The sequence below is a fragment of the Haliaeetus leucocephalus genome, unplaced genomic scaffold (assembly GCF_000737465.1).
Source record: "Haliaeetus leucocephalus isolate CR32 unplaced genomic scaffold, Haliaeetus_leucocephalus-4.0 Scaffold451, whole genome shotgun sequence".
Lineage (NCBI taxonomy): Eukaryota > Metazoa > Chordata > Aves > Accipitriformes > Accipitridae > Haliaeetus > Haliaeetus leucocephalus.
The window spans coordinates 3,863,749-3,878,730 of NW_010972887.1; the positions used below are offsets into that span (position 1 = coordinate 3,863,749).

Below are 14,982 nucleotides of genomic sequence, written 5' to 3' on the forward strand. Positions count from 1 at the left end.
TGCACCATAAAAGCAGGTTATCTAGTAAAGTGCAGTGGCTGCAGCCCCTATCATGGCCACGGGCTGAACTCTCGTGCCCTTCCTCCTAAACATCTCCATTTATGCAAGAGATTCAAAGGTTCAGATGGCCAGAGAGCAGGAGAGCCCAAGGGGTAGCACAATATTTAGAGAACTCAGTTTGGACAGGGCAGACCTGGTGTTTACACCTTGCTGCAAGAAGCATTTAGCTGTAGCATCTGCGGCTCAGACGGAGCAGAGGTCACTATTCTGTATGGGAAAGCTGCTCAGACAGTTGTTCCCTTCATCTGAAATGTGGAAAAGATGGAAGTTTTGGAGAAGGAAGCTTTTTTTATATTTTTAATGGTTTTTTTTCCACTTTGAAGCAGTTTCAATTCTATGTATAGTGTGTGCATCACAGCGTGGGGATCCTGGCCTCGACCAAATATGCTTTATGGCACATAGCCACAGTATTGCATCTTTTCTTGTTTGGTCGTAGAATGTATCATTGGTTAAACTGTTGCCCCAATCCTTAAAATGATGGCCTCCTTGAGAATGTTGAATTTATATCATCATTTAGATAACATACTGCTCAAATAAGAATGTGTCTTTATGGTTTTGTGAAGCTTCTAGCACATCTTTGAGTGACGCATGAATAATGACCTAAAAATAAATCAGCTTTATCCTGTTAACCCAGAGCAGTGAATCTTGCATAGAACACAAGTACTGCCTGCATAGAGTATAATACAATATGTATAAGACTATAAAGATTTCTGTACCTTTACTTTTCAGCTGTTACGTGCCTGTCAGAGCACGACGACTCTGCCGATGTCAGTGACTGCCTGCGGTGGGCAGGAGCTATGCCACCTCTTGTTCAGGAGTGTGTCGTTCCCTGCAAAGATGACTGCACATTTACCCCCTGGTCTAAATTTACAGCATGCTCGTTTGACTGTGAATCAACTAGAAGTAGGAGACGGTCACTCACAGGTATAATCTTTTATAGTATTTATCTGATGGTGATACTCGTGAATAATGTTTCTCAGATGTTGGTGGGCTGGTGTTGGGGTTTTGGGAAAATCCAGACAGAATAGTTATCATCCTTAATTGATTTTTGATCTGAGACTCATCATTGCCTGCTTTACACACACGCATTTTGGTATGAGAATAGTGCAGAAAAACTCAGTGGGGGAAGGCCATTTTTAGGCAGAAACCAAATAAAACAGTGACTATGCATTGTGCAAGTTTATCTGACCTATTAAGCTGGGAAGCATGCAGCAAATGTGTATACAAGCATAAAAATCACTGTGTTTTTCTGTTTAAGACTGTTGAAATCTGGATGAAGTTTAAAGCTGGGAATTTTGTGCTCAGCAGTATCCAGTAGTTCACCAGAGCAAACTAGTATCATGAATAAAGAAAAAACAGTATCATTAAAACAGTTTTGTTTGATCTTTTATATGTATTCATTAAACACTCTAGTTCAAACCATTTCATAGAGCAGTCTCCCACACTTGCTGTTATGGTTTGTTATATTATTTGAATGCTGATCAAACTTTAAAACTGTGTAACATTAATAGTTTGGAGCCACTTGTTTTGTCAGGATTTGTCTTACTCCCCCCCGCCAGACACATAGCCGAATCAAATAAAAATGAATTCTACTGTTTTCAGAAGGTTTACAAGAAATTTACTGTTATTGTTATCCCGAACACTCGCATCTTTCCATATTTCTGTGTTGTGTTTGAGAGCTGTGGTGCAGCTGGCTTGAGTTTGGTCTGTTAATAGAGGTAAAACTTCAAAGACTTCTACTATGGAGTAAAATACTAACATTGCTGTAAAAATATCCACTGTGATAATGCCTGGGAACTGGATGGCAGCAAAGTATGGTGGCTACCACTGCTCCTTTCTTCTGTGCTCATTGGTACCTGGCTGCACGGCTATCTTGTTATTCAGTTTGTTACTGTTGGAATGATCCAAGGTTTTAGTAACTAACAATTACAGTATACAGACATAATCGCTTCAAGCTGCCATTCATGAGTATAGCTCATTAAAGGATAAAGATTTCTCCTTTACATAAAAATCATTATTATAAAATACTCTATTGTTTCTGTCAAAGAGCGTAGTCTAAAATGTTCTCTGTATCAATGCCTGTATGTTCATAATAGTAGAAATCCTCTATCCCAATTGGAACAATAGGTGCCTGATCTTATAGAAAATACGATACTGTAAGAAATAAGTGAATACTCACTTCCAGATAGTTTTAAATCTGAATTTTCTTTATGAACATGTATGCAAGTTACACAACAGTGTGGTCTTATCTATCCCATTTCTTACTCTGTTCTACATCAGACATAGATCTGTTCAAGTAAGTGGACCAAAAGTGGTTTCTGATATTCAGGTTTGGATGGCTTGTCTCCTCACCCGCACTGCATTTGTGACCAAACACCACCAGTCTCTCCCATACAACCTTGCTGGGTTCCCTTCCTCCCGCTGGGAAGGAGCTCGTGATCTCAGCCCACTCCCAGCAAAGGTGTTCTGAAAAGCAAGTGGTGAACATGCAGCGGGTGGCCCAGGTGGTGCTGGGGTGGGGACGGCACAACAGCACAGAGAGCAGCGAGGGAGGACCTAATCAGGCATCGGGTTTGGTTTGACCACATTTCAAAAGGGGAGGTCGACGAGATTAGAACTGACCTGTATTTGCATAGAACTTCATGAAAATTGGAGCTGGCCAAAAGTCTTGAAAAAATCTCATCCGTGTGAACTCAGTCCAAAGATTTAAGGAAAGTGCTATTTTGGGAAGTACTTTATGGTGTTAAAAGAGTCCTTTATCCGTTTGTATTTCACCTTTCGGTAAGCACGCATGGATTGTACCTCCTTGTTCATCAGTGTGTGTGTCTATGCTCAAGTGAATGCTTCAGCTTCATTATAAGAGATCATTAACAATGTCATTTAGTGGGGATCTGCTAATTGTTTGCTAAGTATTTGCTTGCCTCCCACTCAGTTTTTAATAGTATTATTCATTTTACTTAGTAAGTAATCATAGACTCTACATATAAAATTAGTCATTACTTAGGAAGCAAAAGACTTATTACAGAACATATCAAAATTCAAAGTCATTATAATGAAAACACAGTTTTTAGTAACTCTTCAGTTAATTAATACAGTCAGTTAATTCACTGTGCTATGGATACAATGCATTTTCTGTAGGAAGGTGTATTTTAATGTTTCCTATAATTTTTATGTACAGTATGTACTTCCTGATAATATTTAATATATATTGTATTTGTTAGTGTTCAGAAATTTAATTTTAAAAAGAAAATGCTATTTAATTGAAGAATTTATGTCCTTGAAAATTATGGAGATAGTATTTTTAACAGTAATTTTTAAAGCAGTCTGTGAAGATCATAGAAATATCACCATCACTAATTCTAAAACTACTTGTTTGTGAAGAGTATGGGATAAATGCCACTTTTGCCCTCAAAATAGGGCTTTCATAGCAACTTCATTAGGGAGAAGATTCGTGCAAAACAGATGGCAGGGCAAGTTGGAAAAAAAGTGTTGCATAAGTGTGAGATTATTAGCATCTTTACCTGTGTCTGATGCGCTTCATGTAATAATGGCAAAACATGGGCGAGTCCCAAATTCCCACGTTTACTAATAACGCAGAACATACAGCTGTACTTATACACTGAGTTTGTGGCTTCTGTCAGCTCGTCAAACATAAAATGCTGGAAATGCCACTAGAGAGCTCCCAATCTATTTAAAGCCTTTTAAAAGACTTTCCTTTAAGTATATGGAGTTGTACCTCTTATACCTTACCTGAATATGCTCGTAAATATATATATAAAAATATAAAGACGTTGGCACTATTTGATTTCTTTGTGTTTATTATCCCTTTGTGCTGGCAAACTTTACGTTCCTCAGAACTCTGAAAATACAGTTTTGAAAGAGCTGAGGCTTGAAGGATAGTGATACTAAGGGTCTGCAATTGGTGCCCTTCTCTTTGGAGGTACATGCGTGTATGCAAACAGGTATTGGTGGCAGCCAGCTTATGCTCCTGGTGACGTGTGGTGAAATGACTATTGGTTCCAGACTAGAAAGAGGGTTGTTGGGTTATATAACTTATTTTTTGTTTTTAGTATCTTATTTGTGCGCAATACCAAAGAGAAAACGTTTCTTTTGGGATCAAAGCATTAAAAACTTCTTGCAGAAGTATTTTTAGCGCATCCAAGATCCCCAAGGCACGTTTTGAAGATGGGATATAGATGCGGTTTGTTAGTGAAGAGGAATTCTCCTCTTCTGTGCAGATGCCAAATGCAGACGCTCCTGAGCTCAGCCAGCATAAAGATTGCTCCATGTCACGTTGGCTAACCCATGCCAAGAAAAGCATTGATTTTATCTTTAGAGGCTCTATACAGGCCTTTGTCCCCTGGGGCAGCTGTAGGGATGCAGGGAGCATGAATTCTGTTCTTTATATTATCTCTCCTTGTACTGGGGACGTCTTCGTATGCCTAGAAGTCCTCCAGGAACAGGGCATGGAGAGTGCAGCTGCAGAGGGCTGTGCCACAGGTTTATTTGAATGCTTCTGCTTTGTGAAGCTACTGAAAGGTCTGTAAAGAGCCTTCTTTTAAAACCTGTTGAAAGAAGAAAGCAAAAGAAAACATTAAACCAAATCCAATCATTGAAATGCTTTCCAGCCCTAATAATTTACCGAGGATTATCTTTTCTGTTTTCTTCGAAGTGTGGTTTGTGTGCAGAGTGCATCTTTAACTAATTTGTAAAGTAGCCTCAAAGAAGAAGTTGTGGCTAATGTAGAGTCCTCTGGAAGTTGTCCTAGCAACCATTGATTGCGAGCAAATAGAGACAAAACAATCAATTTATTTTCATCAGATAATTAGAGAAAATTGATATTATATAAAATTACAAAGCATTTTCTGGGCAGACCGCTAGTAGAGTAAGACTTTGCATTTTGCTCCTTGCCCTACCCATCAAAACAGTATTTCCAAGTTCTCTGGTTGCCCCTGGAGATAAATACGTTGTCCTTGCACTCCAGAGCACTGGCAGCAGCTAATAGATGCTTCGGAAATGTTTCTGGATATTAACATTCAGATTGTCTAGGTTCTAATGTGTTGAATTCATGCAAGTATAAATAATATGACGTGTTGTTATCAAAAGTAGCAGATGTTAAGCTAACAAACAGATTTCTGTGGTTGGAACAGGGCGAAGCAGAAAGCGAGACAAATGCCAGAATACAGAAGTTTATCCTCAAGTTGAAACAGAGCTGTGCCCCTGCGAGGTGTTTACCTCCCAGCCCCACGGAAACTGGTCTGACTGCATTATTGGAGGAGGTACATCTGAGCTGCATTTGGGAATGAGATCCCACAGAGACACCAAGGAGTGTGGCGAGGGTGTACGACTGCGAGCTATTGCCTGTTACGATAAGACCGGCAGACTCGTGGAACCATCTCGCTGTAGCAGTTCGGGTAAGATTTAAAAAAAGCGCACAACGCGTGTAAATAGCCCTGATGCTGAGCACAGTTATCCACTCAGTGGTTCATTTTGGAGCCTGTCGTAGGTGTGTACCTGTGTACTTGCTGGAACAGCTTTCACAAGGTTGCTGTGAGTGTTGAACACTGTTCTTCGAATATCTTCTTTTTACTCTTAATACTGAGGTTTTCCTCAGTATAAGGGTCTGTTGGCTTTTCTACAATGGAAATGAAGAAGAGGGCTGAAGTTGGCTATGCTGTCAGAATACCAGAGACATTTCTTCTATTTTTCTGAAAATCCCATAGAAGTATAAGCTTAGGAGAAGGCATATTTCAATCAGCATTTTGTTTGAAGGTATATCCTACTTCAGCTTTTACTTGTTTAGAAATTATTATTCCTTTTCACTATATTTGGAGGTTTGTATGGTTGTTTTCATTGAAGGAATCAGGAATTTTCTTGAGATAATCGTATTTCATTACAAACACCCTGTGATGTCACCTGCTGTTGCTCATGCCAAGTACACATGACTTCAGCAGCCAGTGGTCTCATCCTTGCAATTTTGTGCCAGTCTCAAGCTCAAATTGATACACGTATATTCATTCCAGTGTCACTGCTTGCTGGGGCTCTGGGCTGTAGTTCTGTCCACTTATATTTCACATATAATCAAGTAGCCCGTATCACACAGAAGTAGGGCAGAATTAGAAGTAGAGCAAGCAGGAAATGTCATTCGATCTGGATATTTTCTCCCAGTTTCCATGATTTGCAGTTCATTGCAATCATTACGCTAAATCAATTTGCAGATTAAAGCCCTTATCTTAGGGGCAAATTCCTTACCCATGCTGCCCCCAAACCACTAATGCTTTCTGACTTACAGTCAAAAAGCTTAGGACACCACACAGTGTGATGTAGCAGGTTGGAAGACTGCTGGTGAGCTATATGATGGGAGAGGAAGAAATGATGTCTCAGGAGGAGAGTAAGTAATACAGTGGGAACCATTAGTGTTCCTGAGTATATAAGGGAGAAGAGAAAGAAGTGGGGCTGCTCTACGGAGGGTCTTCAGGGTAAGGATCAGCAGCCTGAGCTGCATGTAATAAAAGGAAAAAAACCCCACCCTAATGAAGTGATTCAGTCCTGGAGTGCATTCCTCTCACAGCTGTTGATGGCTGTTCCAGCTGGCTGCACGGATTCATAAAGCAGCTTTCCGTGGTTTGTGTTTCAACAATGTGCTGTTGTACCAATTGATTATGCCTCTGTGGCCCATGAAGGAGGAATGCTATACGTTTCCCCCACAACATTACCTTTTCTTCTGTAAAAAGGGAGCTGTTGGGTTTTGAAAGGTGGGTTTGCCTGTGCCATGACTTGCTCTTTTGAAAAACTCAAGGTTTTTATCACTATTAAAAAGAGGAGGTTGTCTATGCGTGGGGCTTTTCTGAATAACCTTGAAGCCTGTTTCCTGTCAGTGATATTTATGTGGCATTTTTAATGGTCTGGCTTCTCTTAGGGAGGTAGTAGGGAGTGGTAGCTCAAGGGTATTATTGTTACCTTTCTTGTCTTCAGCTTTTTATCTGAGCAGATATGATTGCAGCATGGCCCTGGCACAGGACCCGTATCAGAGGCCAGAGGGGTGGTCAGTACCGTACAGCAGAGCCCCGTCGTATGCCCTTCCTCCTGCGCTCTGTTTACAGAGTGCTCTGAAGACCTTTAGGTTTGGAAGCGGGATGTAAAGGAGGGGTGAAACGTTCCCACCTTCTGGATGCCCCATATAAGTTCCCCAAAGGGTGAACTATTAATCTCCAGCCAGACCCCTGTTTAATACCTAGGATGTATAAGCTCCGAATTGCTACCCAGTGTAGAACACCTTCTGTTCCCTGCAAGGTGAGTGGGAAAGTAGTGTTGCCTCGGTCTCCAGCTAACATGGATATTTCGGTGACTTTGGGTGCAGAGTGCCCAAAAGTGGGCAGAAAGCTCCACAGGTTCCACTTACATCACTTAGAACCTGCGTTTCAACCAGAGCATTCAAGTGGAGATAAGTGTATTGGATTTGCATGCAAGGTTTGGGGGGGGGACGACCTACAGGGGTGGCTTCTGTGAGAAGTCACTAGAAGCTTTCCCCACGGCTCAAACAGAGCCAGTGCCAGCCGGCTCCAAGTCGGTGGCGCCACTGGCCAAGGCTGAGCCTATTAGCGATGGTGGTAGCACCTCTGGGATTACAGATTTAAGAATTGGGGAAAAAAACCTGCACAACAGCAGCCAGGAGAGAGGAGTGAGAGAACCAGCCCTGCAGACCCCCAGGTCAGTGCAGAAGGAGGGGAGGAGGTGCTCCAGGCGCCGGAGCAGAGATTCCCCTGCAGCCTGCAGGGAAGACCATGGTGAGGCAGGCTGTCCCCCTGCAGCCCAGGGAGGTCCACGGGGGAGCAGATCTCCACCTGCAGCCTGGGGAGGACCCCACGCCAGAGCAGGGGGATGCCCGAAGGAGGCTGTGACCCTGTGGGAAGCCCACGCTGGAGCAGGCTCCTGGCAGGACCTGTGGCCCCATGGAGAGAGGAGCCCAGGCTGGAGCAGGTTTGCTGGCAGGACTTGTGAACCCATGGAAGAGACTCACGTGGGAGCAGTCTGTGCCTGAAGGACTGCAGCCCGCGGGAAGGACTCACGTTGGAGATGTTCGTGGAGGACTGTCTCCCGTGGGAGGGACCCAATGCTGGAGCAGAGCAAGAGTGTGAGGCGTCCTGCCCCTGAGGAGGAAGGAGCGGCAGAGACAACGTGTGATGAACTGACTGTAACCTCCATCCCTGTCCCCCTGTGCCACTGGTGGGAAGGAGGTAGAGAAAATCGGGAATGAAGCTGTGCCTGAGAAGAAAGAAGGGGTGGGGGGTGGGGGGAAGGTGTTTTAGGATTTGGTTTTATTTCTCATTATCCTACTCTGATTTGATTGGTAACAAATTAAACTAGTTTCCCCAAGTAGAGTCTGTTTTGCCTGTGATGGTAATTGCTGAGTGATCTCTCCCTGTCATTATCTTGACCCGTGAGCCTTTTGTTGTATTTTCTCTCTCCTGTCCAGCTGAGGAGGGGAGTGATAGAGTGACTTTGGTGGGCACCTGGCATCCTGCCAGGGTCAACCCACCACAATAAGCCTGATATTTATGGTCTCTAGAGCTGGGAGCTTTCAAAATGCACTTCTGAACACATTATTGAATTAGTGATAGAAACAAATCATTATCCAATTAATAATTAGCAGAATGTTTTTCAACCATAATAGAGAAGAGCAAATTACAGAAGCATGCAGAATTGCTAAGCCCTGAGAAATTATTCATGGCAGGTTTTTTTTAAGCAGCTCGGTTTGTCTTGTTCACAATTAGTATCAGGTGACCTTTTAACATTTGCTAGCTGACCATATTTATGGCTAATTAAGCTATTGCCTTATATATTGAATGCCAATCACTGTGATATCTAGGCATTGTTCTTGCTTTATGAGATGCAGGGGTAAGCGTGTTCCTCTTATTTCTTTCAAGTCTTCTGACTTCTCTTTGTTTCTTGCTCTTTTCCTTTTGCAGGACAGTGCTTTTCCTTCCTTCCCTTGAACCAGGACAGAAGTGGGAAGTTTTAAGACTCAGACCTCACTTCCTTGCTGGGTCCTTTTGAGGAACTTTTACAAAATGTAGAAAGACAGATGTGAGGATGCAAATTTTGCCTTAGAAGTAGATTTAAGTTTGTCCCAGACTTGATAATGCCAGCAGTGCAAGGTATAGGACAATAAAAATGGTATAGAATAGAACAGGTCAGTTTGTAGCTTTTCTAGAGAGCAAACTGTGGGCTCTTGCCTTGTCACAGCAATGATTTTCACTTTCCCTGGCTGAAACCTGGCTGTTGAACTTACCAGTTCAGTAGGGTTTAGTTCACTCGTGTCAATGTGATTTACTATGCAAATGTATCATAGTTATCAAGTGTGTGTTCTGTGAGTTTGAGTCTAATGCAGAAATTAATCACTGCTCAGCGGGATTCAGGGTCTGAGGCCCGGATCTTATGCTGAGTTTTGTGAGCAATTCTGCATTTGCAACTTGGGGGGAAAAAACCCAAATCAAAACACCATTAGTCTACTCATCTGTGTTTGTCAGCAGTCAGTCTAGCCTCCAACTCTCCTAAGCCTATTATCTGCAAATATATTAACCCTTTAAGCATACCTTCTCAACAGGAAATGGATTTTCTCCCCAGTGCTGTAGTTACTGCATACAGAGCATCCCCAGGTCCAAAACCAGAGAAGACAAAAGCATTCCAGCTGTGCCTTAATGGAAATGCACTACTTGCCTGGTGTCTATGGTTCCTTCTGCCGGGACCCAAGAGCTGGGCTGGAGGGACCTCTGCCCTGACCCAGCACAGCTTGTGTGAATACTTTGGGTCAACTGTAGTGGGTACACAGGTCACACCTTGACAATTTACCTGTCTTCACTGCAATTAAACTTGGGTTAGCTTGTGATCATTAGGTATGACAAGCTTAAAAATACAAGCCCCAGACTTTTCTGAATTTTAGCCTTTCCATACCAACCCTTTTCTCTGATGTCCAGAAAAACCGCACTGTAGCTTTTTTTTTCATGACTGGCTTTTGTGATTAGTCTACTGCTTTATTTTAGTGGTGGTGTCATTTTCCTTGATCACTCATTCAATAAGCTCAAGAAATGAGTGACCTGCAGTTTCCAAATTGAGCTAATTCTTTTTTCCTGGATTTGGTTCACTCTTCCTTCCTTTAATTTGGAAATACACTTATGAAATTATGGATAGAGGTAACTATCTCTAACTACATTACAAAAATGTAATTGATAATTTGCCTCAATTTGTCTTCCCATCAGAAGAATGGTTTATGTTGTGTTCAACTCACTGCTAGTCCAGAGGGTCTCTGTTCTCTGGCTGGTGTTTGGAGCATCCTCTTTGGACATGAAATTGTCCTCTTAATTGCAGTTCATCCGCTTCTCAATCTGTCATCTGAGTTCCTCGTACTATTTTTGAATTTCCACCTCCTTTGTTTTGAATTACTTCATGTAGTTGCTTTGCCTCTCTTTTTTGTGTGCTGTGCCAACAGGGTGGTTTTTTTTAATCTTCGAGGAACATAGGGTGCCTCATCTGTTCCAAATCAAAGGCTCGAGATTTCTGTGCTCCTGCACAGAGGTTCTGCTTTTGATCCGATGGGCAATTTATGGAAAACAGGAATTTATGAAGAGCGCTTATACTATTCAAATTATGCTGTGCTCGCAACAACAGGAACCTGGAAGAAAGACACAACAGACAAATAGATCCTGGCTTTAAATCACAGAGCGGTTAGCTTCAACCTACAGTCACCTTAAAAAGCTTTAATTATCTCTAAATTTATGAAGGGCACAGCAGGGGTGCTCATATACCTCCTTATTCTCAACAGTGCATTGTCTTGTTGTACGTGGTTTAGTTGCGGGTGGACAAATCAAAGAGGACTTGGGATGCTCAGAGGGTTCCCTGGCACCTGCTGATGCAGGGGTGTCACTCAGCTCTTCCCAGTTGGGTCGATCTAACACTGTATTGGGAATGCCGCTGGCAAGGTCACTCCTTGAAAATGTCAGCTTTAATCCCAAACGGGTAGGATTAGCAAACAGATGCACCAGGAGAGGTTAAAAATTTTGGTGATGTGAAAACTCATAGATTTTGTGTTTGCTGGAAGGATGTTCCCTGCTCCGAGGCACATCAGGGCGGTGTGTGCCAGCAGTGACAGTGCTGCTTCTGTCCTGATCAGCCGTGTCCCCAACCTTGAGAGATTTAGGACAGTATGCAAAGGTCCTGGATCAGGAATTTCAACTCCTACTGCTGAAAACCAGGTAGTAGGAAGTCTCATGAAGTTTGATTTTCTGAAAGGTCAGCCCAGAGTAGTGCTGTTTTTCTACCGGGGGCGGTGTTTTTCTACCTCTGGGGTTTATGCTCCCTTATGTGAAAATCCTGGCCACCAGCTTGGTAGACACTGAATGACCTACGTGTGAGTCAACACAAGGACCTGCTCTGAAACCCTGCGGCATCACTGTAGGAGGAAATGAACTATTTTCAGGTAGCTTTTGATCACTAGATTTTAATAATCGTTCTGCAAAATGATATTTCTGTAGCTCAAAAAACTAGAAGCAGAGCTTAATAAGTTAAGGAAATGTGAGCCAAGTCTATCCTGGACTGATAGCAAACTTACCTTTCCTACAAGGTAACAATTTTGGAAAAAAGAAGTTGGAAAAGCTACATTGAATAAATGCCTGTTTATTTTTGAAAGTGTATCTATTCTGGCAATTACTGTGGTATACATTTTTCCATATCTGGAGGAAGGAAATTGGTTCAGAAATCTCTGATTTTTTTTTTTAAAATCTTCAGAAATAGAAACTTTTCTGAACAGAAGTTTCACCTGTGTTTTTGAAAATATTCCTAAGTATTTAATTTCAGTCTTAGTCTCAATGAAATTAGCACAAACCATTAATTCCAGAATCCAACTAGTTTTAGTTTTAAGTGGTTTCTGTACTTCCATAAACAGCATCCTACAAACATCTTATGGATGAGGCCTCATTTTTGACAGCCTCATTTTTGACAGCCTCATTTCTTTTACAAGAAACATGGGCAACCCTGCCTAGGCTGTCCTCTTCCCAGCTCCATACCCCACACATGACAGCCTTGGGATGCCTCCACTGTGGGAGTAGTAGGTGGTCTTGACACCGTTGGTTAATGATAACATGTAGACCCAGTGTTCAGATTACCCTACCCTTCTTTTGGCATTTGACTTTCATTAAATATTACAATACTCCTGTTTCTCCTGTGTGTCTCCGCGGTATATCTCTCTGTGGCCTTTTTATTACAGAAAAATGACTGTGTTACTTACCAGGACAAAGCTTTTCAAAGACTGCTTGGGGGAAAAGTTTCAGCTAAAAATTCACCTTATTGCCCATCCCATCCCCTGGCACGGGAATTACATCTGGGTTTGGATCACGGGTGGCCAAAAGGTGTTGCCAGCGGTAGACAGGCCTGTCCTACCTTTGTGTCCCCACTTGGGGACTCTTCAAAGCCACTGTCACCTTTGACGGTTTTCTGCTATCTCAAAGCTAAATAGCTTCTAAATTTAGCCCCAAAATCCTGGCTGGGTTCTCCTCTGGACCTCTCTCTGACATTTCTACATATCTCCTTGGGTGTGCAGTGACACTCTTAATTACAGCTGTGGCTGCCAGGGGAGCTGTAAGCACAGAAACAGAGCCCGTAAAGGACCTGCCCTCCATTTCTTGTTTGACTACAGGATTTTTACATATTGCTCTCATAATAGTGCTCAAAGAACATTGATTTATTCCCTATCTTTTTCCTTTCCTTTTTTTCCAAAATCTATTCACCATAAGAAAAGTTGGCCACAGTTCTTCTTTCTGGATGTTAAAAGACTTATCAAATGAAATTGGATCACAAGACAACTGTTCAGACGTTGCTGTTCTCTTTGTTTTTCTGGCAACAGAATCAAAGGTAAACAGCCATCAAAAAAGTTATTTCTGAGTGGGTCAAACTGGCTATCAAAGAAGCTTATTTAAAGCAAGGTAAGACTTCCCCTGAGGCATTAGTCTGTAGAAATGCACATTCTTCTAGATCTTTATCTTCTTACAGAAAGCAAGCATGCATCTTATGAGGAAAAATTTAGAGGATTAGCAATTTGAGCAGCATCCTCTGTGGGTGCCGCATTTAGTCATAGTGATGTCTGTTGTTATGCCTTGGCTCTAAATATAAATCTTTATAAGTGTGTCTTTGCCCAAATTTCTTTTATACTTTTTGCTGCATTCCATAAAATGACCCCTTTGAAGAGGCTGCAGTACCAGACTATGTGAAGGAATGATTTTTTACTAACCTCAAACAGTCTGTCGTGTGTTTGACGATCACCATCAGCCTCCACTTGCCGGACCACCTCTGTCCACCCTTGCTCATGTCTGTGCCTTTTGCCTCCATTATTAGGCTCAGTCAGTTTTTCTCTGTTTTTGACAGGTTGATTAAAGCTCTTCCGTGGGAGTTGGGAACGTTTTTAGTGTAGAATAGTAACTCGGTGTAGAAATAGTCTATTGGAGGTTTAGGAGAGCTTTGATAGCAAGTTAATGCACTGGGCGATCTACTGCCCTGATTTCTGCAGTAGGCTACAGTAAGGGTATCTCTTTGAAATGTGGCCCCTCTCTTTGGCCTTAATAACGCATTTGTCACAAATACAGCCTGTTATGAAGCAAGGCTCTAATAAAATGTGATCATACAAAGATAGATTTAGAATTAACATTTTTCTCTCCCTATGTGTCATTCCATTTAATATGTTATATTGGAAGTATGAAGAAATACCATTTTAGCCTAAGACTCTTCATTAATTATTTTTCAATGTTTTTTTAACCTGATTGCCTTTTATACAGCTCTGATGAGTAGGACTTTCAGGCAAATAAATGGAGGACAAATAATTTTTAAGTGGAAAGTCACAGTTTCATATCTTTACTGCTGGTGGGGAGCCCTGTAGCAGGTGGACATAGTAGGTGTTTAGTGGATTTCAGTGAGAGTTAAAGGGTTTCACATCTGACATATTCTGCAGATCTTCAAAAGCAACATCATGTGTTTCTGCATGTATGGAACGAGAGTCCTACAAAAAGAAGAATTCCCGTTTTTACACATAGGCCAGTGTCTGAATAAAATGAGCTGACTGCCTGAGCGGCAATGAGTTTGCTGGAGCACTGCATACAGTGATAAAGTTAGCATGACAGGGGGAGATGGGCACGTAGTGGATGTCTTTTAAGGTGCCTGATGTAGTCTGCTTGATCAAAGAGTTTGGGAGACCAACTCAGAAACATAGCAACAGCTGAATTTAGAAGATTTGAGGAAATGAGCCTGAATTAGGAAACGTGGATAAAATTAAAGTTCAGCTCAGTCTGCTCTAAGGATTATCATAATGATATTGATGAGTAACTGAGAATTTATGCTACCTTAGTCTATTTCCTGGGTCTGAGATATACTTTGAAATCTCTGTCCTCCAAGGGTTGCAAATGAGGATGGTGTAAATTAAATTGCTGAGAGCCTGGTTTGCAAAACTTCTAATATCCCTCACTACGGACAGAGATTCTCTCTATGAAATCTTGGATCTCATTTGTATTTGGTAACATGGAGGAGTGACCATTAAAAATCGTATTATTTAACAAGATTGCATCGCTTTCTGCTTCTGTCTGAATTCATTGAAGTCCTCCAGCAGAGGAGATTGAACTACACAACCAGAGTGCTCAAAGTCACGCTGCAAAATTGAAACAAAAGTCTATCAGGAATTCAGTACATCAGTACTCTGTGCTGGGGCCTGCTAACGTCACAAAAATGTCCTATTTCCATCTCAAGGTTTTCCATCATCTAAATGAGTTGTGCTGCTCTCCCTGTGCCTAAGCTGTGGAAAACCAGAACTGTTGCCTTTCTTAAAAACCTGTTTCCATCAGATGTTTTTTATAGTACAGCTTTATTTAAGAAGGTATCCCTGCC

General features: G+C 41.9%; 1 protein-coding gene across 1 annotated transcript in view; it reads left to right on the plus strand.

Moving 5' to 3' along the window:
- THSD7B (thrombospondin, type I, domain containing 7B) overlaps nucleotides 1-14,982 on the plus strand; it is a 273,948-nt gene that overhangs the window by 166,046 nt on the left and 92,920 nt on the right. The window contains 2 exon segments of the mRNA XM_010575183.1: nucleotides 790-984; nucleotides 5,211-5,474. Of these exon segments, the coding sequence (XP_010573485.1) occupies nucleotides 790-984; nucleotides 5,211-5,474 (459 nt within the window).